Below are 24,982 nucleotides of genomic sequence, written 5' to 3'. Positions count from 1 at the left end.
CATTCCACAATAATATTTTTGTCATTTTTGCACAAGCCAAAGAAAAAGTTGTTTTCCGTGAAACTTTGTGCCCGCACATAGAATATGAAGATGTACACATGCACCTTTTTTTCAAAATTTTCTGGCATTTAGAAATGTGTTTTTCAAGGTGGGTTTATACAGCGATAGGACAAGTATATACATATCTAACACACAGCATGCAAGAAAGATAAAAATGTCCTGGTGTGCGCTAACACATTAATGGCTTCTCGACCAAATTAAGCAGGTTTCATAGTACTCCTCCATCCGGAAATACTTGTCATGAAAATGGATAAAAAGGGGTGTATCTAAAACTAAAATACATCTAGATACATCTCCTTTTATTCATCTTGATGACAAGTATTTCCGGACGGAGGGAGTAAGATAAAACAGGGCTGGGTGGTGCTTAGGAGAGGTGGAAGAGACACTCCATTTACATACAGAGCTCCCAGGCTCTTACAATTACAAAACTATTACAAAGAGGAACTGCCATCGGCTGAATGATCTCTCTAGCTCTATAGCTCTCAGCAAAAACAGAACCAACCATTGCTCGTACAGATGCCGCCACGACTTGAAAATTGACAGCGTAGTATCGACAATACACGGATTTTACAGTACAGGGATTACAGGGCTACCCGTCTAAATCATACACTAGGGGGGAAACACAGCAGAAGCGACTCTACTGCCCAGTTTACATGCGCTCAGTACGTATTTTGAGGGTTGAATCGCCTCCTCGCGTCACGCTTGTAGTAAGGCGTGTCGTCGACAGTCTTCCTCACGTACTCCATGAAAGGCTGGGGCGTGCGAGGAGAGAACTCGCCGATAGCCGGGGAGGCAGGGTCAGGCGCAGTGGCAGGCCCCGCTGCTGGTGCCGGCGCGTGCCGTGGTGGTGCCTGTCGGGCCGGTTTCTCCAGCAGCTTCATGATGACCCAGAGTGTACCTGCTGGCACGATGATGCATGTGAGGATAAGACCAAATGTGGTTAAGCCTGACGACGACGATGACTCTGTTCTGTCTCCTGTAACATAATTAACTTCTAATTCTTCAGTCTGGCCTGCACAAAGGGAAAACAATTTAATCGAGTTAATCATCACGGAGCGATTCCTGTTGGTCAGCGAAAACTCAACTCAAATCATAAAAATATACTATTAGGGGGAGTTTTTCATCCAAATATTAGGTGGACTTGGTATGGAAATAAGTTTTACCAATCGACAAGGTTCAAGAATCAGAACGATGTTTTTTTTAGGTCAGGAATGATGCTCATCAGACCACGAGATGCTATTTCCAGATAGCCAGTCAGCTTGTTACAAGGATATGGCCAAGAAGATGCGAAGAAGATAGAATGGCATACCAGTGGCTGGAAGAATTATAGTGACCTTGTCAGCAAAAGGTTGCCTTTTGAGTGCTTCAACCTGGAAAAGGGTGGCAATCAGAATTTGTTTACAGCATTAAGCATTGATACAAAAATGATGATTTGTCATCTGTGGCTCACCCGGTAAACAATTTGACTAGGACCACCAATGTTCTCATTTGTGTCAACAAGACTGACCGACATTAAATCTTTAGCACTCCAAAATAACTCAACATCTGGGGAGGAATACAACTCGAGCTTTAGAAACAAACACAGCCAAATGAAAGTTTGCAGAAATAATAGGCTATGTAATACCAGTGTTCCCGCCAATAATGATGACGCTATGGTTGCAGCTTGGAGTCAAGTTTAACTGCATGAGATAGACAACTAAGAGTCAGTTGGAATAAACAGACGAGCTTGTGTGAGAGGTTGGGAGAGGGCGGCTACCATTCCAGGTTCTTTAATGTAAAACCCTTTGACAAACAGTGCATGTGCAGATCCGGTCACCATTGAATCTTCTTTTAGATTTGCACGAACTGAAATGTGTAAAATGCCGTCTTTTGGGTTCGACTTAACAGGCAACAGCTGTGCAGGCGAGTACGGATGAAATACACAGTATGATTTCTTCACAGCACGGTCACTCCATGGCTCAACAAACCTAAGGAGAGAAAACACTGAGACTTCCATGTATCCCTGAACAGAATAACGAGGCACAGGTGGTCGAATGGCCATTATGGGAAACTTACCCAACAAAAGAAGGTTCGACCTTGCAGTCAAATGGGGCATTTATCTGATTCACAGAGGACTCTGTGCTATGCCCGGCTGAATCACTACTTTCAACAAGGGAATAAAAGGTTAATCTCCATGGACCACAAGTAAATCCAAGAGTATCAAAATGTAAACAGCAAAAAAATTAGTTTACTGCATTCCTTTTAGACTGGAGGTACTAACAGTGATTATATTGTTTATAAAGACTATTATATAACACAGGAGTACTGGCCTAGTTTTCATTACAACTATATGCTTCTCTGCCCTCTCACTCTTATGTAGCGATAATTATATTTGCTGAGTATGACCTAATGCATATCTTATGCTGCCTATTTTATACATATTATGTCTGAAACCTTTAGTCTCAGATCATATTAGCAGGCAGTATCAAAAGCAGCGATGACATCAGGGCCCATTTTTGTAACATTAAAATTCTGGAATACAGAATGTCAGTTTGATATGCTTATGCTGCACCACAAACCTATGATAACCTATTGTTATGTTATTCTCACATAAGATCATATCTAATTTACGATGCAAGTATAAACACCAGGACAATCTACCCAGTAGTGACTTTGAATTTGATTACATATTAATCAACACGTGTGGAAGGAGTATGATGATATGAGCACTACAGACCTTAATTTCACAGAGAACTTGTACCCATCAGGTGGGGCAGCAACATTCGTCAGAATCTCCGCAGGAGCATCAACAACTATCTGGTTCACCTTGAGCACATTGACAGTTGTTCGCAACTTCAGATTTGGGCCTTTAAAAATCACTGTACAAGGAAAGAGCTTATCAAAACCCAAAGCACTAGGAATGAACTGTGTCGAAGTTCAACAATTCATTCTACTCCCTCCATTCCATAATGTAGTGCATATAGATTTTTTGAATTTGCAAACTTTGACCAAATTTATAGATAAAACTATTTATATCTACAATATCAAATATATAAAATATGAAACTACATCTTATGATGAATCTAATGTTTGTGAGGTTTGACTTTTTCGAAAAATATATATGCACTACATTATGGAACCGAGGGAGTACTAAGCAAATATAGGTTTTTACTTCCATACCTTCTGCTATACCTTCACCACGTGCATGTGCTTCACCAGTTATTTGATTAACATGCATAACTTTTTCATTGGTACTTAACCACTGGCCAGGTCCATGCGCATCCATGCCTACAACAACAATAGGCCATGGTTATGAAAACAAGAAAAATTGACAAACTCAGGACATTGCACCAACTGTCTACTTCGTGCAGGATATTAAACTAAACATATTTTGCTCCCTTTCTCTAGCAACGCCTTTTGCTTTATGAATCATGTATTAACTACCAACTTCTGTGCATTTATAAAGTATTCAAAAGATCACTGCATAGTGCTAACTAGAATGCAATCACTGCATGGTGCTAACTTGGAATGCAACAGGCAAAGTGCACAAATAAGGTTAAGCACACCGAAATGATGTGACCAGAGATAATATCTGATACAATATTAAAAGATAATCGCAACAACTACTAGTAAGAAAATGGCTTCAGTGAACATACGGTCCCCGATAATAGTAAAGTTCAGGTGTTGACCAGAATGAATCACCACATCTCTAGGATACATTCGCGCACCAACAGATACCTGAGAGTTAAAAAACAAGTGTTAGTCAGTACATGTCAGCACTTCAATACGTACATCCGATCAAAAGAAACCATCAAAAACTGCATCTTTGTTTAGTAGGAGTATTTGTTTTGCCAGTTCAATGGCACTGCCAATTACTCCATCTGTTTCACCCCACCATGCACACAAATGCATTAAAGTAAGGGCAGATATTGCATATTTGCATTAATTCTCTTGATTCCTCAAAGGGCACTTATCCTGAAACGCACTATTTTAAGAGCTTGGGAGATACAAGTAAACGGTCCTACATAATTATGCCTTGTAAGTTATAGCAGAATAACCCACCTTTTGTACAAGTTTAAATAGCTGTGCATCCGTAACATATCAAACATAGGAAGAACAGATTCTAGAATGGCAAAAAGAATCATACCATTATGAAATCTGATTTTCTGGAAGGATGGTTTATGTGCAACCTTACAAGAGCTGTCCCATGGCTTCTCGCCTTCAAAAAAGAACAAAATATGTAGCAGTTTGCACAGAAGACTAATGAGAAATATGATCAACCAACTCATATGCTTGTCACAACTGACTATTAGCAGAACCAAGCTTCCAAGTAATAAACCCTTATAGATTGTGCAGGTTTTTTCTTCCTCTTTTGTGATGTTGAAGGGTAAGATGTAAAAGTGGTATTCCCAACCTAAAACTTCAATCTGGATGTGTTGCCTTGTGTCTACAGGAAATCCTTAACCCCCTTGCACACACACAACACACCCACACCCACACACGCGCACGCACACAAAATATAAGAAAAAGTTAAAGCTTGGGTTTCGGGAAGCAACGCATACCTGTAGCACAAAACGTTGATGTGCGCCATATGTACCATTGACATCTCTGGGCATGACAATTGACAAAACATCAGGATAGTTTGTCTCAATCTTCACAGGTGCTACTCCAAGTGCTTCACTAAAGGTATAACCTGGTGAAAGGCAGGAAGATTAGAAATGAGTCAAAGAATTGATTAAGCATTCAATACTGGTAAATGTGTTACCTAATTCATCAGCATATTTTACATCCAGTTCAACTTTATCATTTACAGAAAGATAGGCTGTCTGGATTGATGATTCTGCAGCAGCTACCCGTACTTGTGCAACCTGAACAATAGATCACAGCATCAGCACGAATAATGCATAGAGATGTAGAAAAGGGCAATTGTTAATCACATGGTATCAGCAGTAGTTAGAACACCTAGCACATAATAATAGTTACAAACTACTCCCTCCGTTCCTAAATATAAGTCTTTTTAGAGATTCCAACATGGACTACATACGGATGTATATAGACATATTTTAGAGTGTAGATTAACTCATTTTGCTCCATATGTAGTTCATATTGAAATCTCTAAAAGGACTTATATTTAGGAACGAAGTGATATAAAGGAGAACTCCTTGGGTGTGATCTAGCTATGGGTTTCCTTCGGCATTGCACTAGCTTTCAGGAAGCTCTTTTGTTTTGACATGTCCAGATAGACTAATCCATGGATGAGGGAAGCACAACACAGCAATATGAATTGACAAACTAGCCCCTAATCTCATAACAGGGCAAGTAGGAATTTCCTGTTTCTCAATCATAAGAGGTGGCATCTATGGCTTCAATCGTACCAAGGAAGGTATCGAATAAGTGATGGTTCAAACGAATAATGAAAACAGCAATAATTCCAAAATAGACATCTTGGTAGGAATATCTAGTCGTACATAACTTAAAGACTAAACAAACCAATACAAGTCTTTCTGACCTCAGCAACTCGTAGGCATGATGCTATTTCTGTTCTGCCAGTTGAGTGATCTTTTGCCTGAATACAATCAATTGCATTGCTTTCTCCAGTCCTAATTTTACTTCCATCAATAGCGTTAGCATTCTGCATAGCAGGATCACTTCTACCACTGCTCCTTAACAGAGAATATCCAATAGTAGTATCCAGGCCATTTGAGTCTTGTTCTCCAAATGAATTAACGGATCTAGGTAAAAGGTCTCTGGTGGTATAAAAGGGTGGTAATAGCCATGTTATAGGAAGTCCACGTGCAAGGGGAGGATCTGGTACGACCAGGATTGTCTTGGAGGCATCATAAGATACAGATCCAGAACTGCCATGTAGCGAGAAATCACAAGTAACTGAAATGGATATCTTGGTTTTCCCTGCAGATCTGTAACAACAAAAACCAGACATTAGGGCTCATCTGTTATTCGATATAATATGTGAGAGCATTCTTTTATGTGTTCCAATCAAGACATTTGAATTATAAAAATGAAGCGTAAATAGAAACACTTGTACAATATGTTTTAAAAGAGTTGTTGACAATCTACAACTTTGAAAATTGGCATGATATCTTTTTTCTAGAAGGATGACTAATTTCCTTTGATATGATATAAAGCCACAGAACCAAAAGAAGTCCATCAGGTTTAGGAAGGTTAGAGCATTCAACGCACTCCACATAAGCAGTCCAGGGACCAAGGTATATTATTATCCAATCAGTACCTTCCAATCACATGATTGATAAAAGCATTGCTACTTCCATTGGATAACCATGGATAGGTTTTTCCTTCTGAATAAAGACCTTGATCAAGTCCGTTTTGCCAAGATCTAGCCGATTGGAATGTCACAACCTAAGGTACAATAGTTTGTTAGTGCATGGATACAATGGGAATACAGAGTAGAGAGTATTCTGACCTTCTGATCTGCTATCATCCAAGTGTAACTTTGACAAGTTTCATAGAAGGAAAATGGATCCCCCTGGGCAGCATATGTGGCGTAAGATAAAAGTAAAAACATTTGTGTGAAAACAAACAGGGACTAAACATACCTTAGGCACGGAAGGGTAGATTGGCATGCTACAGCCAATACAAAGACGGTCACTTTGAGTACTCAATGCCATAGCCACTGGGATACCCACTTCAACTCTTCCAAAAGCTTCACAAATGACGGTGCCACCATTTGCCAAAACAGCTGCACGTACAGTCTAATGGTGCACTAGGTCAGTAACTAATATAAACCCAGAACTTAATGAAAATTGCATGCTTCAAGCTTCAAATAGAATAGATACTTCAAAAGCAAGGTGCTAAATATGTATGACCAAAATATTATAATGTAAGTTTTTGCAATGACAAAATAAAGGCACATGCATGTAATGCACTAAAAGATGACTCAGGCTATGACTTACAGAGTTTCCTACAGTCTTTGCAGACAGCTTTCCAGTAGCACTTTGAACTTCCAACGTTCCCACGTTCAGACTTGTGTACTCAATGGAAACTCCAATCTTCGGACCACCTTTAACAGAGAGCTAGAGGAAAGAAGAAGTACTCAGAAGCCATTTGTTCTTTACATAAATACAACCAAATGGTAGTGATGACAACTAGAAATGCTAGCAGTATACGGCCTGTATTGAAAACAAAACTTGCACAGGGAACATGGAACAGTTTGATTCTCAGTTTTTCAAGGGGGGATGCAATGCCTCCCCAAGAACATTAAAGTCTTGAGGAAATGCAATAACCACATATAGGCGACATTAATTTTAGGGGTCAAGGTAATGATTACCACAAAAGAGGCACCCGGTGTGAGGTAGATGTACTCAGGATGTATACGCAGTGGTTTGTACACTTCCACATTTATAACCTGACTCAAAACTCTTTGCCCAGAGCGTTGCTTAGTACTAACCTGAAGATTGGAGACATCATGAGGGCTGCCAGACAATAAGCATCTCAAACCAACAATATATTGATTGTCAACTTACATAAAGAGATGTTGTCCCAGTTTTTGCAGCTTTAACTGAAAATTTTGGTCCATCCAGCGACTCGCTTGGATTAACATGATCCAGAATTTCATCACCAAGATGTACCTCAATTCCCATGTACTTGTACTGCAAAGAAAGAAATTGGTAAATGGAAAGAGGTGACAGTAATAAATACCAAGAGATCATTTTCTACCCCCAGAGGGTACCTAGCAACCCTAGATCCAGCATTAGTTCTTACTCTGAGATTCACATATTTTGTGTCCCTATACTGTGCAGCACTGTACTCTGTGATGAACTTAATAACTTATACATATACAGCTTGTACTGACCGATTTTCATGAATGCTGGGCATTGAAAATGAATGCACAGTTAAGTGATATTTGAATCCAGACCACATTGACCAGTCCTAGAAACAGCAACAGTGTACATTTGGCTTTATTAAGGTGAAACGAGGAGGTGGTATTACTCCCAGATGATAGCAGCATATTTCTGTAACAATCAAACGCATAGAGGGCCAACAGGGAGCAGAAAAATGCATTCAGTTGAGATGCTACAAAGTTTTGGAAAGAGAGAAGGATTATAAAAACATGGATTGGACCGAAAAAACTACTTGAGATTTGAAGATATTAGATCTGGTATAGTTGATTGAACAGAAGCTTGCCAGTGCAACGAGAGTAACACCAACAAATACAATCAATGGGGGGAAATTGTGCATAGTGGCACTAGCAGACCTGAGAACCTCTGAAGACTTGTCCATCTTGGGTCCCAGCTGAAATTTGAAAATCTTTTGTGGTTCCTTCCTAGAAACAAAGCAATGTGTCAATGGAAATAAACCCCAAAGGTTTAGCATCTGGAGAAAATAAATTTGCAACAATGAAAGCATATCACTGTACCATAATGCTGATGTGCTCTTCTGACAATATCTGAATCCAGTCAACATTTGCAACTCTAACCTGCAATAGCATATACAACATGCAAGTTGTTGTCATTTTGACAAATAGTGGGCAGAAACGAAGATTAATACGCCTGTATTGCTGCGAAATAATTTGACGAGAGTTAGCGTGGCCATTAATGATGGCAGGTGTATACTACAAGTTTTATCATCTCAAGAAATATGCTAAATGGCTAAATGGGAGTGCGATAGGCATAACAGGTCAAACATGGCAAGCAATAAAATACACTTGGTTGATATAACTCATAACTCATAAGCAAAACGAAATACTGAGAAAATCAGGGGCACAGTGGCAACGGAATATACCAGAGAACTAGTCGATACTCTAGGAGAAAGGCCAATGTCCTGAATTGTCACGACAGCACTGCCTAAGCCTCTAGCACCAAGAATCAACTGGGAACATAGGGCCTTCCCTGGATGTTGAACTATTTGGACCACATGTGTGTCATTGGTAGAGGCATCTAGAAAGCATGTGCCACCACTGACAGCTAAGGTTTCCTGTAGCACAAATACATCAGAGCACAAATAGAAGAAGAAAAATGATAAATTATTCTATGATGCAGAGAATTTAGAATTGCCATTACATACCTGTGCTTCACGATGGGAAACTAACAAGACATACGCTGGAGTGACTCTTAACGAAGAAACAATCTGGGTAAACCAAAAATGAGTAGATAAACATGTTAGCAAAATCAAGGAAATAATCAACCCCAAAAGAAATCTAGTATGATTTACCTGCAACTGAATAGCATCTGTGAGATTGTCATGTTCGCTTGGAAGAAACATGTGTTCTTCACGGGTTTTGCTAGCAATTCTAGAAGAAAAGCCAATGACTGTAGCACGGGCAGTGCACTGGAAGTTCAAATATTGAAAAAGGTTAAATTATGCATCAGAACTTTAAACCACAGGACATACTATTCTTAATTAGATCCTCAACATTCTGCAAACTACTGTACCATTGCTCATATATAGAAGTGGATTCATCAACAAAATATGAGTGCTAAGGACAAGTATCTACTTGATGTTAAACTCAACATTCAGAGCAGTTGGTGTGGACTGCAAGCCATACTAACCATTCCCGTCGAATTCTGTAGGACAAGAAACCTCTCCCAAGATGACTGTTCTAACATTTCAGCATCTTCATCTTGATCCAAGTAAGCAAGTCCCTCACATTCAGTGACTTCCCATCTCAAGCAAAGAGAGGACGAGTTGGCAAAAAATCTTCCATTTTGATGTACACCAGCAGCAGCTAGACGGATGCTTCTTCCATTTGAGATTACAACAGGAGATACTTGCAGCCTATTGGGGCTACGGTCAGCTTTACTTGCCGCTTCCAAAATATCAAGCCGGTTTTCTGTCGAAGTGTCAAAAATGGATAAGTGCCACATCTAAGCTTTACAGAATGAGACTGTAAAAGGTACTTATCAAAGGCATAAAGTAATTTATGAATCATACTGGATTATCAATGAAAAAGAGCATGATCATACCATTTTCATTTGCAATCAATGTTACTGCTGATGGCAAGTCACAAACAATCGATAGCTCTGATTTGGCAACAGCAGGCACAGGATGATCCTTCCCAATCATGTTTCCGCGCGAAAACAACAGTTTCTACAGAAAAAAAATGATAAATTGAATGTATTCAGCAAGGAAGCAATGCATTAGAATTGAATCAACTGATAGCAGTATTGAAAGTGCTTACAAAGATCCCTTTGCTTTGGCAAGAAACTCGGTATAGTCCACTAGATATTTTTTGCACAGCAGTAGAGCCAATGATATAATTTTCTAGTGCGCCAACAACATCAACAGTTTCGACAAAATCAACCACTTTGTCCCACTGTTCAGGCCCTCCAAAGAGAAACACATCCATGGTTGATCCAGGAACCAAGTACAGCTCCATGGGAGAGTTGTTACCCATATTCTGAATTCCACTCTGTAATCTAGATAAGTCAACCCAGTAACCACCAAACTGGTTTCCATTTCCTGCTTGGAGTACCAGAAGAGGATAATATGCAGATACTTTTGATGTGGCCTTCAGAAAAATAGGCTCATTAAAAGTCTCAAAATAGGAATCAGACTCGGAGGAAAACGTCGCAACTATTGTGGCTCGACCAGCAGCAGATGCATTTAGAGATATCCAGGCACAAGGATTGCCATATTGTGCCGAAGAACCACTATGATGCTTTAAGGCCTCAACAGTCAAAGCCTCGGATGCATCAACAACTTCAAAAGTTTGATTCTCAGATAGTAGACTCCACCTTATAAAAGCACTAAAATAATCACATCTCGAGTATGGGTGTCCTGCAAAGAGAAACATTATGCAGCTATTAGAAATAAATAACAGTGTTTCAGATCACAAAATAGCCAGCCTATATCATGTTAATCACCATTAGATGTTTTAAATGCCACAGCAGCATGAAGTTGTGTTCCAACAGCCACCTCCACAGGAAAGATTGGCAATATAGCCAGTGCTGAAGGAGAGGATACTTCAATAATGATCTGCGTTATGAAGCAAACATAATGAGCTGAAAAAACTGACTTGGCAACTTGCTTAAATGAAAGATGAATGAAAACATGTAGGTGGAGTACTAAGGCCGTACAGAAGAAAGTTCACTCATAAAAGAAAAGAAAGAAACAGACCCTACGCAATCAAGTTACAACACAGTTAAAAGTACAGACCAGAGGACATGCCTATTAAGTGATTGGACCACATGACTGCATGCATAGTTGCATACACAAATAGCATATGCGAGCGTGGTGTGCTTGTGCATGAGCTAGTGCAAATAGGTATTAGATGGAAAAGATACATCAGGCAGCCGGTTAGTACGTTTTTGCATCTTTAAGAAGATGCATAGACTACTAAATAATTTGGTTCGCTGGATTCTAAAAACGCAGGAATAGGAAAAACACAGAATATGATAGGAATGCATGTGCAAAGCAGAGGACTGGTAAACAAAGGAATTCTATCAACTTTGGTGTTTGGTTCATAGAAATTGGAAAAACACGGGAATCCTAATAAACACGGTCAAATCAAAGTCAAACCACATGAAAATATATAGTTAGAATGTTATTATGCCACTAAGGATCTTAGTCTCGTTCTTCGTGCATTAGGTATTTGAGAAGGACCTCCTACGTTTTTCCTTTGAAACTGAGATCAGAGGGAAATTTCCTTAACTATTTCCTTTATCCCATTCCTTCGAACCAAAGGCATGAATAGTATCACCATAGGAATATTTCCTATTCCTACGTTTTTCCTCCATTTTTCCTTTGAACCAAAGGAGCCCTTATTAGGTGTGCCCTCTAATTTGAAGATTTTTTCTACACAAAAGGAAAAGTCTAGAAGAGAAAATAGTGGAAGAGAAACAATGCATATATTATTTGACTACTAAAGTATTATTAAACAGCAGGAACAATACACATTCTCTACATAATGTTTTTACAGTAACTATACACAGCAGTAAGATTTTAGTTTATGGCTTTTGCTGGCTACAGGTGTTTGTTTGCACAGAAGCAACAGGACAACAATTCCCATTCTATTAATAAGTCATTATTTTAATGTATTTTTGCTACTAAGATGGCATTTCAATCAAAAAAAGGCACACACAAGCAGGTGTGTTATATAGATCTCGCAGATCTATATAGAAAGTTCAAAGTAGGCAAAGCAGTCTTTCTTAAGTTCAAAGTACAATACTTCAACACAAAATATAGATCTCGCAGATCCCAAGCTTAGTACTAGTGCAGAATGAAATAATTAGATTTCCTAGCGAGTGACCTTTACATGTTCAAAGTAGATAAGAGTAAAAACCGGTAGTTTAGGAGAGATCAGAATAACAATATACGAAGGAGATTATATATTCACATACCTCATCAAAATTCAGGAAATCAAAGGTAGAAACTACTTTGATGACAGCTTGACCAGGCTTTTTAGCACGCACAGTACGGGAATCAGACACAGAAACAACACTTTCATCAGACGAAAATAACTTGTAGTCCTCCGGCGTCTTACCACAACCTTCAGTTGAGTACAAAAAGAATACCAGTCAAATCCATTTACAAACCAAAAGTGGGTTAAGACTGAAGATATCACGACAAACATACCTCCAACTGCCATCAGTTCGACTTCCTGATAAACTCCAGGAACCCAGGGTAGATAAATAATATTGGAGTTATCCGTTCCCTCATCCCAGGTTGCCTTCACTTTACTGCATACATTAACTTTTTGCAGCAGCTTGAGAACCTAGAATGGAATGTGTCAATCCAGCAATAAGAAACCTTTGTTGCTTAATTATGAACTGCCAACACCAATTTAATGTTCTTTGCATACAATACAAGTTAGATCCACCCCAAGAAGAAAGCTAGAAATAACATGAATATGCATGAAATGTACCTTTGCTGATCCAGATGCCTCTGCTTGGTAGGTTAAGGCAGCAACTAAATATCCTTCTCCCTGAGAAATGGGGAATAGCAATCTAGAAGTTTGCACTTCATAGGAACCTAAAGAGTTATCTGGAACCTGCGATAAGTTCCAAAGTTCCACTGTGCTGCTCTCCAATCTAAGATTGTTTTCCTGCCAACAAAAAACAAGGGTATTAAATGAACAAAATAAGATTCCATGTAGTATATGGCCAGAACAACGAATCCATAACCAAAGTGCTCAAATGGTAAAATCACTATAGCTGTTCAGGTTCATTTTCTCAACATAAAGGACGTGGTGTTCCTTCTCCATACATTCATCTATTATGCATAACATTGCGCAGAAGCGTGTACTAAAGAATGCATGAGTACATGTATAAAGATGAGATGAACAGGATTTACAGGCATGAATACTGAAGATTGTTTGCTAACTTCATGTACAAGGGCGGATAGAAGCATGCACATGCATGCAAAATATTTGATGTGAATATTCAGTTCTGCTGACACAAGCATGCATGACTGCATTTATCTGCACGAAGCACAGGAGTGAACTTATTATGGAAAATACATCTAGAATTCAGAGGCTGGCACTTGTGGCTTGCTGATGTACTGATAAATTCATATTCATATTAATAAGTAAAACAGAGTACTTCACGCATAATTTTGAATTTTGGTTCATGTTAATTTCTGTGCATGGCCGGTCACCCAATTACTTCATAGAACAGAATCATGTAAATACAGCTTTGCAGAACCAAGCTCACTTGGTTAAATAGAGGTGCTGGTGCCCACAGGTGTTCAAGGCCTGCCAACAGGTGCTAGTGCCTGTTGGTCAATGTTATATTTTTTTGCTAAATATTTTGGCCATAGTAAACTAAACATTGCAAGTATTACGCAAGACCTTTTATTTAGATCTAATGATTGTCTGTGCATTAATCGTGTGTCCAATAGTAAGTAACCAACAAAGAGACCAAGTAATAAAATGCATAAGATCAGATGAATAGTACCTCTGTAATAAATATCTCTCTAGCATCAAATCCCTCTGCGAAAGCTTTCGCAAGAACCATGTACTTTTGACCAGGAAAAACGTACCACACTTCTGAGGATGGAATACTTGTTATCCCATGAAAATGACCAGAATCATCCATGACAGGAACTAGATAGAGGAAGAGTGTCCGTGGAATAACAACACGTAGAGATGATACTTGTTGGTGGCCAGAAACTCTAGTGTCTTCAACAACGACATCAGTAAATCCCAGACTCAAAGTATGTACAACACCCAAGGAACTATCCACTTGGGCCACCGAAGAGTTCTTCACATGCCAAAGATGGTATTGTGATGGTAGATTAACCACTAACAAAAAGGGAGAAGACCTGTTAGCTTTCATTAGCAGATATTCAATAAAAAAAAGTTTTAGCAGAAATTTTCTTAAAATTATAATAAAGGAGCATGCCACTAAACCAAAGTGCAGCATTTAAAAATGGGGATTTCAGTGCAAGCATCTAAACCAGTTTCTTTGTTTTCCATTGAATAAACATTCTGTTGTACGTAAATCGTTTATCTGCCATGGTAGTGTAACTTTTAAGTGTGGTCCTCTTCTGATGTGCTTTCATATGACATGGCACCACAGTTTACTTTCTGATTAAACTGAAATTGGTTAAGGTACAGTTAATATATGACATGACACCACACTCCACTTTCTGAATAAAATCAAACTGGTTGGTATGCTTCAATAGATAATTAGATGTCTTGTGGCAACGAAATCAACATTTAGAGAGTACCTTGGGCAATCTTTTGTCGAAAAATCTTGAGTTTGAAATTCACCGAGACACCAAGAGTTACAAGGACGGGTGATGGGGGCTCTAGCGACATAGCTTCAGCGACAGTTAAAGTGATCGTGTCACTCACATGCTCAAACTGTGGTTCAAATAACTGAGCACTAACGACCTCTTGGCCAATCCCAACACCCTTCACGACAAAGAAATCAGAACCAAGATCCTGCCAGAAGTATTACAACAGAATTCAGAACATATATTTTTATATGAAACTGAATGTTTGCTAGAGCTAAAGTGAAAACAAGATAGTGTGTAAATATATTATCATACCCTATCTTCAAGCTCAAACCGCGCATTCATCTCAACACAAAAACCACTGCAGTCACTTAAATGTGTTTCTTTCAGTGGAATATGAGCAAGATGATGGTTACTGTTATCAAGCGTCGTCGGGGTAAGCTGCCACATAAACTGCAATCCCACCAATGTCGAGAACACGTTTTCTGAATCAAAATGAAAAAATTAAGCCATACAACCCAGCATTGAAATACTATTATAAAAAGTAACCGGATGGAGAAAATGGCTAATGGAACTATGCAATTAATTATTCCACTAGCATGTTTTTAGACCAAGGAAAAGAAGCAGTAACAGTCAAGAACCAGTGTCAGGAGAAACTCAACCACAGAGGGGCCTCATCAGTCTAAAGAATTCTAGGTTGTGCTTACCAAAACTAAATAACCAAAAACTCATATACTATAATATACAATGGTGCTTATTAATCGCATGGAACAGACTTCATGAATATTTGGAATTTGGAATGATCCAGCAACGTGCAAGGCTAATGCAAAACAGCAATAGCAGTATCACAGTTTATAAAGTACTTTCAGTGAGGCATAATCAGGACACATGACTATTGTTCTGTTAAAGTATGGAAAGAGTATACGAAGAATAACCTTCATCATCAAAGGCATGAACACGCAATGTGGCGATTTCATCCAGGTCGATTTTAACAGAATGATGGAAAATCCTGATCCGAGAGATTTTGTCGACGAAAACTTTGCAGTGTATTGTGATTCCACTAATAATATCAGTGGCATAGACAGAGGTCTCCTTGCGGCCGCTGTAAGGGGCGATTGATGCCAAACGAGCGCTCGTTGAGCATCTGCTGCTGTCGTTGTACTCTGGCTTAACTGATATAATATCATGATGATCCAGTGACCTGTAGTTTTAACCTCATCAAAATGTACACTGAAACACTACCCCAATGTCCATCTAAGGGATTGGAGCATGGTCCAAAAACAGTCTCAAATCATGAAGTATCATTCTACAACTGGCTACAGAATCTAAAAACAAGTAGCAAACGACCACATTGATGCGTAATCCAGATTCAAGTGCACAAGATACAGGAGCATCAAACGGTGTAGACCACCTCAAATTTGAGCAACTTCGATGGATCAATGGTGTATGACAGAAGACAGCTACTAAATTGGGAATTAAGGTACACATGGCATTTTTCCCAGTCTGCAGTCACTAAATAAATCAAAGGTGTGCGACGGAAATATAGCAAAATAGTCCAGTTAACTTGTCGATTAAGAGACTAACGAAACCATTCACTCGAAGCATACTAGAGCTTCAAACCTCAAGCTAAACCGAGCAATGCTGCTGCTACTGCATCACCACCAGGACCGGCATCCATACACCCCCCAACATGCAACCGAGCGCACTAAACAAATCACGCAACATGAACCACCCTAATCGCAGGCCGCGGCACGGCCAGTAACCACACAGCGCCACGGATTCGCGCCGCGTAAGAGAGGCAGCGGCGAGGGCGCGCCGCCCCACGGACAAGAGCGAGGAGAAGAAGTAACCGAAGCGTGTGAGCGCGCGCGCGCGTACCAGGTGAAGCAGCCGCCCCCGCCGACGAGTCGGTACTCGACGGGCCTGGTCATGCGCGGGGGCAGGAGCACGCTGAGGTCCGCCAAGTGGGGCCCGCCCGCCGCTGCCGCCGCCGCCGAGGCGCACAGCAGCGCGGAGGCGGCCACCACCAGCGCCACCGCCGCCGCCGCCGCGACGGCCGGCCGCGCGGCCATAGCCCGCCCGAAGCCGCTGCCGGAGTAGCAAGTAAGCGAGCTCGGCCGCTAAACCCTAGAGAAGAGAGAGGGGAGAAGTGGGGGTTCAAGGTTGGGAGGGAGAGCAAACCGAAGCGAAGGCAGCGGAGGGGAACGAAAGTGAGAGGAGGGGGGTGGTGGGTTCTGCGGCCGCTGGTCCCGGAGGTGGTGGGTCGTGTCGTCTCGGTCGCCTCGTCGTCGTCCTGGGCCGGACCATTCCATTCCAGGGCCAGGCCTACTGCCCAAAGTGGGCTTCTTCTCTCTCTCTCTCTCTCTTTTATTTTACCTTCTCCTTTTTCTATTTCCATTTTTCAGAGAGAACAGGTAGAACAGTCAACGGGCACAGCAGCCGCCTTCCATCCTTCGTCCTCACAAGAAAGAAAATACAGGACCTGTTACAAGACATGCATGGTTTGGTTCAGATTAAGCATGAGGAGCATTCTACACCAAAAAAGTGGAATGTTTCACCCCATTAAGCATGAGGACTGAGGAGCATTTACATAGAAAATCATATGGCTAAACAAAAAAATCCAGCATCTTCATGAAATACCCCAGGGATAACTTTGTTATCGAGAGTGAGGAAACAAATTATAGCTCAGCTCCATCGCGAAAATCGAAGAGCTGGTGGCATACAAGTGGCCGTAGGCTTCACTGTGTCACAATAGATTATTATTTTTTATTTATATCTGCTATCTCTATGCTTTTTTTTAGTGACATTGAACTCAATTATCTCTTACCACAAGCACAGAAGAACGTTTCCTTCACATTATATTCACAGCCGAGTTTTCTAAACGCATACAGGACCAATAAGCATTTTTGTTACATTACATCTCTAGTTGGTATTTACATTCAGTGGGGAAATAATATTATCTGGGCTATGCCAGTACACAGGGGAATATGTATAGCTTTCCTCTTGTCTTTGTTTTTTCTGAAGGAAATGTATAGCTTCCCTGGATAGCACACCTAAAATAACAAATGCAATTCGCCTTCGCCCTCGGCGGTGCCGATGCAGGCTCAGGACATCCCTTGCTGCAATCTCCCTGTTATCCGCGCGCGCGACCATGGAGGATGAGAGTGTCAGTGGTCTCTTCAGGACTTGCAGGAGTTCATCTCTGCAGATAGAATGCTGTCCCGATCAGCACAGCCCACAGGGTGACGATCGCCCAGGCGCTCTTCTTCCACTCGCCCGGCGGCCGCAGGAGGAATAGGTTGCCGAAGACGTTCGTCGAAGGCTCCGGTTGGCTCGCGGCGGCCACCATCTTTCTTTTCTTGTCCTCTTGCTCTGGGATCTTGTCACTCCATGTCCCAGCGTACCTGATTAATGCAGCAACACGCGGCAAGTTAGAATGTTTAATCCAGAAGAACGAATTGACAGATAGTTTCCCTTGCATGAAATGCAAGAGTGTGATATTTTCTATATAAGCTGTAACTAGCAGTATATGAGGGTAGACTTTTTGTTCCCTCCCCGTTCCCTCGCGTCGCCCTCTCGAGGGCGACTCGGGGGCGACCAACCTCCCCCTCCGCCTCCTCCCCTTCTCGATCTATCCTCGCCGCCGCCGGAGACGGGCGCTGGGTCCCCCGCGCGGCCGCCGATGAGGGTGGCGGCGAGGCCCTCGGCCGCGACGCCGCTCGGGCTCGGGCCTAGGGTTTGAGGCGGCGGCCTCTTCTGGTGAGGGCGGCGTCGTCCTGGCGGCGGGCGGCGCTCGCCGGAGTTGAGGGCTGCGTCTACTCGGCCGCGCGGGCGGCGAGTTGGCGGTGGATGCGGGCGTCGCGTGGAGGGATCCCCTGCTGCTCTCCTTCGCCAGATCTGAAGACGGCGCCCCCGTGCTGCTGCTTCCTCCTCGTCAGTCCGTCCGGATCCGGTGGCGGACTGCGCGGATGTGGGGTTGGGAGCTCTGGATCGGAGTAATTTCTTGGCCGGCTGCGGCGGCCACGACGCCGGCGGCGCTCCAGGCGATGTTTCCTTCTTGAAGGCGGCTTCGAGATCCAGCTCCCTCCCCCTCGTCCTCCCCCTGCACCCGGGTGAAAACCCACAACTTTGGTTGGGCGGCGGCGGTGCCCGGCTCCGTCACCTTCTTGAAGGCGCCGCTTTGGGTCCGCGGGGAGGTGGGACAGCTGCAGCGCGCTCTTGGCGTTCCTGATGGCGGCGGTTCTCTCTTTAGTGGTGTCGCTTCGCCATGGCGGTCGGCTGGTACGGCTCTCGTGGTGTTTGTGGTGCCCAACTCTTCGCCGTGTCTTCCTGGGGTGCTCCCGTCCCGTTCAGTGAGGCTGGAGGTGGAGCGGCTTCATCTTGCACGGAGCTTCGGTGGAGATGTCAAGTCATGCCTGACCGACAGGTGCTACGCTTTGTCATGCCTGGTCGGCAGGTGCTACGCACGACAGATCTTCCAAAGACTTCAAGCTGTGTCGGCTGGTGGTACTTGGCAGCATGGTGCTGAGGGGTATCAGTGGCGACCGCGACGTGCTCAGCTGTTTGCGCGCAGGGAGGAGGTGCCGTTGGGCGCCGTGGTGGCGTCGACGATAGCTGGACCGAGCAAGGTTGATGCATCAGTACAATTCTGAAGATGGAGCGGTGGCAGTTGGTGGCGGCGGCCTCTGAGTGCACGCCGGACCGGTGAGACCCATGCCCGGCAGGCGTCCTGGATGGGACCTCAGGTCTTAGATGTTAGGTTTGGCTGCGATGTCTGTTTGGTATTAGGCCCAGGCTATCTGCGCCCCTTCATCAACTGGATAGAGTTGCTTAGACGGCAGCTTTAGTCTTACTGTTGTATTACTTTGTAAGGTCTTGTGAGAATAATTAATAAAGTGGCCGTATGCATCGCCCAGATGCAGAGGCCGGGAGTCATCCTCCTTTTCTAAAAAAAAAACTAGCAGTATATGAACATGGAAAATCTCTTGCAGAGTGCAGACGATGTTGCCTACTCACATGGTGTTGTATGTCATAGTTCTGACTTCAGTTAAAGTGTTCAAACCAAGAGTAGAAAAGGAAACTAAATCCAGGATGTATAATTAGCTAGAAAATGAGGTCAATCAAAATCAACAGTCATTTGCTTATGCTCAGTAGCCAAAATTATCTTGTTGTGGAAAGAAGAATTTAAAAAAATGCTATACTTGCAACCAAAAAACTATTTAGTTACACAATGTCATATGCGGTAGCATAGCAACAAACAACCAGTTTACAGCATAAAATAAGTACAGTTCAGCAGCGTTTAATACTTCATATACTAGCCGCTAAAGCAGATATGTTGACAGCCAAGAAAAGTCCATTTTATTTATTTAACGTTTTGCTTGAAGGTGCCACTTAACTCAAACAACGCTCACATGCAGAGAGAAACCAAAGTAGCTGTCAGGCACAGAGATGGTGAGAGAACAAATAGTACGGTGTCAGAAAGATAACTAACCAGTCCCAGCTAGATCCAATTTGCGGTATCGTGACCACCTCATCGTTGGAGATCTTCAACTTGGGCGCCTCAGCAATGTACCGGAATTCAGCTGCTTGTCTCCTGATGCTAATCATTGGATGTGTATTCTCCAATTCTTTGTACAATGCTATGGATTCCTTGTGCCGCCTATTGGCATCATATGCCATTGCAAGCCAAATTTGAATCTGGAAGTGAGGGCAGGCAGTAGATGTCACTAAGGCACCTATACAGGATCTTTCATCATAGTTTACAGCCATGATCAAGGTTCATTGAAATCAGTGAACTGGACCGGGTGACACAGGCTGCTCATATGTTGATCATACAGGATGATGCTAGCTTGATCTAATATATGCACATGAAGAACAATTTCAATTCTCAATGCAAAATGCCAGTCTTTCTCGTAGGTTGAGATGCAGCTAAGGTTGTGACAACAAGCTAACAATGACATGTGCCAACTGCCACTAAGTCCATTTATTGCATTCTTACCTGCAGTGCATTCGAACTGCCTGTAAACTATACCGAGCACCAGGAGCATTTGCTTTCAGCATCCATGCCCACAAAACAAAAAAGGAACTAAACATAATTCCAATTGTGTGAAGCTTTCTAGTTCCCAGTCTCCCACCAAGTAAATAACTTCTATGATCAGTCTTAATTTAGTCATTCTCATCGATTTAAATGTTTACTCCCATCACTTTACTCTTGTAAATACCAGTATGGAAAAGTTAGCAATCAGATCATGCAGACTTTTGTCCATGGTTTTGAAGGATTCATATAAGGGATAGCTATATGTAGTGGCTTGTCAAAATTTCTAAGAATCAATGAGGGAGCCATGAACCTCTGGGCGAGTGCTCTGGAAGAAATATTTTGGTTCTCCCTGGCTCTGGCTATCCTTCTTGTTCTGCATATGTGGTGTTGGTTTCATCCTTCATTAACTCACTTAAACGACCATTTAGCAGGATTCAGCTAAGGCTGACTGACGCCACATACATCTGATGTCACTCCACTATGTACTACTATAACATAGGTGACACAGGACACCGGCATAGCTAATAAGTAGTGAGTCACTTGGCACTAGCATCAATATTCTTTCTAGCACGGGCTTATATGCACAGTCCCTCGGCATACCAGTGAGCAGACTACAGGTAATCCCATACGCATGGATCTCATAGCAATGTTATGACATGTCCAATATAGATACTACCTCACCGCCGAGGAGCGAGGAGGGGCGTATGATAGTGAGTGCAGCCTCCAAGAACTCGATGGAGCGGCCATACATCCCTTTCCCATACGCCCTTTGCCCCAGATCGAACATCTGCTTCCCCGTCGCCCTCCTCTCGGCCTGCTCCTTGGCCACCTGCAAACACACCCCCACTATGATCAGCCTCCTTCCCCATGTTCTGCAAGTATCCAATTCCAGAACAATGTAGGTGCAAATGGGTTGATAACAAATTGTAAGCAGTAAACTAGCTAGTGGTGTGTAGCTTGGTTCAATCTAATTCTAATCTCCCCTCTTCTTGCTAATTTGGTTCTGCAGCGTCACTATGTCAGTGTGGCTGTGTACATGTGCTGCGCAGTAGCAATCTGCAATCAACAACGCGGCGGTGGTATGGTAGTATGAAGTTGTGGCTGTGAGGTAGAGGGGTTGGGGACCTTCTGAAGCTCGCGGCGGACGCGCTCGCGCTTCTCCTCCTCGGACTCGTCGTCGGGGGCGGCGCGGCTCTGCAGCTCCTCGGCGGTGCGCTCCAGCTCGTCCATCTCCTCCGCCTCCTTGAGCCGCCGCGCCATCTCCGCCTCTCTCTCCCGCCGCTTCTCCTCCTCCGACGGCTCGTCCCATCCGCTCCGCCCGCCGCCCGACGCGGACGCGGCGAACCTGGCCGGCGCGCGCCCCCGGCCGCGGGAGAGGCGGCAGCCGTGGTGGGGCCTCGGGGCCCAGCCACAGAGGTGCAGGCGCGGCCGGCAGACGGCTATGCGGGCCCGCGGTGCCGCGGCGGCGTCGCCGAGTAGGAGACCGGCGGCCATCGCCGGAGGAGGGGGGGAGGAGAAGAATGTAAATTTCTTGCTCGCTTTTTCTACACGTCAGTTAAATAGCCCTCGCACGGAACTGCTGCGGATGACAGTGGGCCCGGGCGCTGATATTTCTCGAGGAGGAAGAAAGGATGGGTGGCGCTGGCTAATTCGAAAGGTGTGTAGCCATCGCCCACCATGTTTCTCACCAGAAGAGCACGGAAAACAGGCGAATAGTACTCCTTCTACAACACTACGACTGAAGAAAAATTGTGCTTTTTTGGTTTTCTCTGATAATTCCAATGGGTTTCTCTCCATCCTCTTGCCCAGTTGCTCCGGAGAATTTGGGCTATTTCTTGTGACTGTTCAAAACCATTTGTTATGGGTTTTCAATACTCGGTGGTGTAAAATGGTCATCGAAGGCGAGGGGTGAAGAACGGAAAATATGTTTTTCTTTGATATGAAGATATAAAATATTGAAAAAATGGCAATTAGGGTCCAATTAACATTTTGGTGCGTGCCAGTTAACATTTATATTTTGAAAAATGCCATCAACAAAAAAAGGACTCTAATTGCCATAGTCTGAATTATGAAAAATGTCATGCTACTTTATAAAACTATCCTTTATCTAATTTATAAATTTACAACGAGTATGATCAAAAGAAAAGAAGGTCGTGTGATCTAGAAAAAAAAATTGACATGCTAAAATTTAAAAATTGCCATCCTCTAGATAAAAAATATTTTATCTCAATAAGCCCAAATTAGATTCTATATTTTTTAGAAAATATAAAAAACACAGGAATTGCCATGGTCAAAACAAAACAAAATTGCCATGCCATAAAAAATAAAAATGACATCCTCTTAATAATAAAAATGGCATGTTCTTAATAATAAGAATGCCATCCTCTTAACAATAAAAATGGCATCTTATTAACTATTAAAATTCCATGCTCTTAATAATAAGACGACCATCCTCTTATTAATAAAATGGCATATTTTTTGGAGGGGTAATAAAATTTCATGTTATTAATTATTAAAATGGCATGTTCTTAATAATAAAACTACTATCCATTTATTAAAAAAATGTGATGTTATTAAATATCAAACTGGCATGCTCTTAATAATAAAAATACCATGTGAAATAAAAATGCCATGTTTTGGAAGACAAAAAATGTCATGGTTTTAATAGAAAAAAGAAACAAGTTTTTGTTCTTTCGAAAATGAAAAATAAATCAAGATTTTTGGTTATTTTAATTGAAACAGAATTTAAAACAACCTTCAAAGTATATATAGCAACTTTTACTGCATTGTTCACAAGACATTTTTCAGGGGAAAAAGTCCATTTTAAACCCTGAACTCGTAGAGGTTCGGCGAAATGAACCCTCAAGTCAAAATCCCGGTCGATTGCACCCTGAACCATGCAATCCCGGTCTAAATCGAACCTTCGGGTCGTTTAGATGGCCGGGATTGGTGGCATTTCGCAGAGGCGCTAACCCTGCACCCGGTTGGGCCGGCCCGCTTCATTTTTTTGGGTTAAAAAACAAAAGATAAGCTCACGGTGTGGCGCTGGTGTTGTTTGATCGATGCAACAGCAATCCCTGTGTGACGCTCGTTTTTTTTGTGGGGTCCCTGTGTGACGCTCATGTGCGTCAAGACGGCGTGGCTTCGCCGAAGCTTCGCCTCGCAACAGCCCCGTTTGGGCCGGCCCAGACTTGTTTCGCTGCTGCCTCTCTGTTTCTTCTGTTTTTTGTTTCTTTTCTTTTTCTTTTCCTTTTTCTCTTTCTTTTCTTTTTTCTGTTTCTGTTTATATTTCTTTTCCTATAATTTTATATTCTTTATTTCTATTGTTTCATTTTTATCATAATATAGAAAGTTCATTGCATGTTACAAAAATGTTCATCGGTATATTAAGGAAATGTTCATGGTTCTTTACAAAAGTTCATCATCCATTACAAAACTGTTCAGCATTTATTAAAATTGTTCAATGAATATATAATCACAGTGTTTTTGAAATTTGTTAAGTGTATATTACACAAATGTTCAATGTGTATTCAAAAATTGTTCAATGTATATTACATAATGTTCAATGCGTATTCAAAATTTGTTCAGAGGATGTATTCGTATGTTTTAAAAAATATTCATGGTTAAAAAAATTTGTTCAAAATGTTTTTGTTCCATTTTTGTTAACTTTTTAGAGAAATGTTTGGGATATTAAAAAAATGGTTCCGCTTAAAAAAATTCAATTTTAAAAATGTCGTGTGCTCTAATTTTAAAAATGTTTGTGTTTTCATAAAAATCAGGAGTTTAAAAGTTGTTCCCGGTCAAAATTATTTGCAAATTTTCAAAAACGTTTAAGTTTTCAAATTTTGTTTGGGAGTTCTAAAAAATGTGCATGTCACAAAAGTTTATTTGAATTTTCAAAATTTATTATGGTAAATTTGTTCACGAATTTGAAAAGTGGTTGCTTTTCATAAAACACTCAAGTTTTTTAAAAATGTTTTGCGTTCGAAATTTTAAAAAATATCTGAATCTTTTTTACTTAAAAAATATTCGAATCTGGTGTTGATTCTTATTGTTTTGTGCTTCTAGAAAAACAAGTTTGCTCACCCGCAAAAAAAAAGAAAAACAAATTTGCTCGCTAGCTCAACTGGTTGTACAACCGCACCTGTAGCTGCAAGCTCGCACGAGTTCCGCCTTTGTGTACTTTTTCTTTTGTGCAAAACAGTAAGCCCGTATTTTTTGCATCTGATACAACCGCAACTGGTACTACTT

The 24,982-nt window shown here is 41.8% G+C and overlaps 2 protein-coding genes across 3 annotated transcripts; both read right to left on the bottom strand.

Moving 5' to 3' along the window:
* Nucleotides 1–424: 424 nt before the first annotated feature.
* LOC109741004 (nuclear pore complex protein GP210) lies at nucleotides 425–16,895 on the bottom strand. Of its 2 annotated transcripts, none has more exons than XM_020300083.4 (36): nucleotides 16,573–16,895; nucleotides 15,630–15,895; nucleotides 15,010–15,179; nucleotides 14,686–14,902; nucleotides 13,911–14,257; nucleotides 12,881–13,060; nucleotides 12,592–12,730; nucleotides 12,357–12,505; nucleotides 10,881–10,992; nucleotides 10,196–10,794; nucleotides 9,981–10,104; nucleotides 9,567–9,847; nucleotides 9,229–9,345; nucleotides 9,082–9,144; nucleotides 8,800–8,991; nucleotides 8,435–8,494; nucleotides 8,273–8,341; nucleotides 7,542–7,667; nucleotides 7,346–7,465; nucleotides 6,972–7,091; nucleotides 6,615–6,770; nucleotides 6,482–6,544; nucleotides 6,290–6,417; nucleotides 5,549–5,957; nucleotides 4,805–4,907; nucleotides 4,602–4,732; nucleotides 4,187–4,258; nucleotides 3,696–3,777; nucleotides 3,220–3,327; nucleotides 2,777–2,918; nucleotides 2,116–2,199; nucleotides 1,817–2,027; nucleotides 1,685–1,739; nucleotides 1,511–1,605; nucleotides 1,370–1,430; nucleotides 425–1,072 (listed from the first exon to the last, which is right to left on the bottom strand). In XM_020300083.4, exons 1-36 carry the CDS (start codon nucleotides 16,764–16,766, stop codon nucleotides 720–722), a joined length of 5,898 nt encoding a protein of 1,965 aa, XP_020155672.1. In that variant the 5' UTR covers nucleotides 16,767–16,895; the 3' UTR covers nucleotides 425–719. The 2 variants fall into 2 exon arrangements, with proteins under 2 accessions (XP_020155672.1, XP_020155673.1); XM_020300084.4 differs by having other exon boundaries at nucleotides 3,729–3,777.
* Nucleotides 16,896–17,530: 635 nt separating this feature from the next.
* LOC109740990 (uncharacterized) lies at nucleotides 17,531–22,570 on the bottom strand. The gene is made up of 4 exons (XM_020300062.4): nucleotides 21,857–22,570; nucleotides 21,408–21,560; nucleotides 20,186–20,391; nucleotides 17,531–18,098 (listed from the first exon to the last, which is right to left on the bottom strand). Exons 1-4 carry the CDS (start codon nucleotides 22,223–22,225, stop codon nucleotides 17,891–17,893), a joined length of 936 nt encoding a protein of 311 aa, XP_020155651.1. The 5' UTR covers nucleotides 22,226–22,570; the 3' UTR covers nucleotides 17,531–17,890.
* Nucleotides 22,571–24,982: the final 2,412 nt, after the last annotated feature.

This window comes from Aegilops tauschii, chromosome 5 (genome assembly GCF_002575655.3).
Source record: "Aegilops tauschii subsp. strangulata cultivar AL8/78 chromosome 5, Aet v6.0, whole genome shotgun sequence".
NCBI lineage: Eukaryota > Viridiplantae > Streptophyta > Magnoliopsida > Poales > Poaceae > Aegilops > Aegilops tauschii.
Note: the sequence above shows the minus strand (reverse complement) of the source record. Positions and strands in the feature narration are given on the sequence as shown.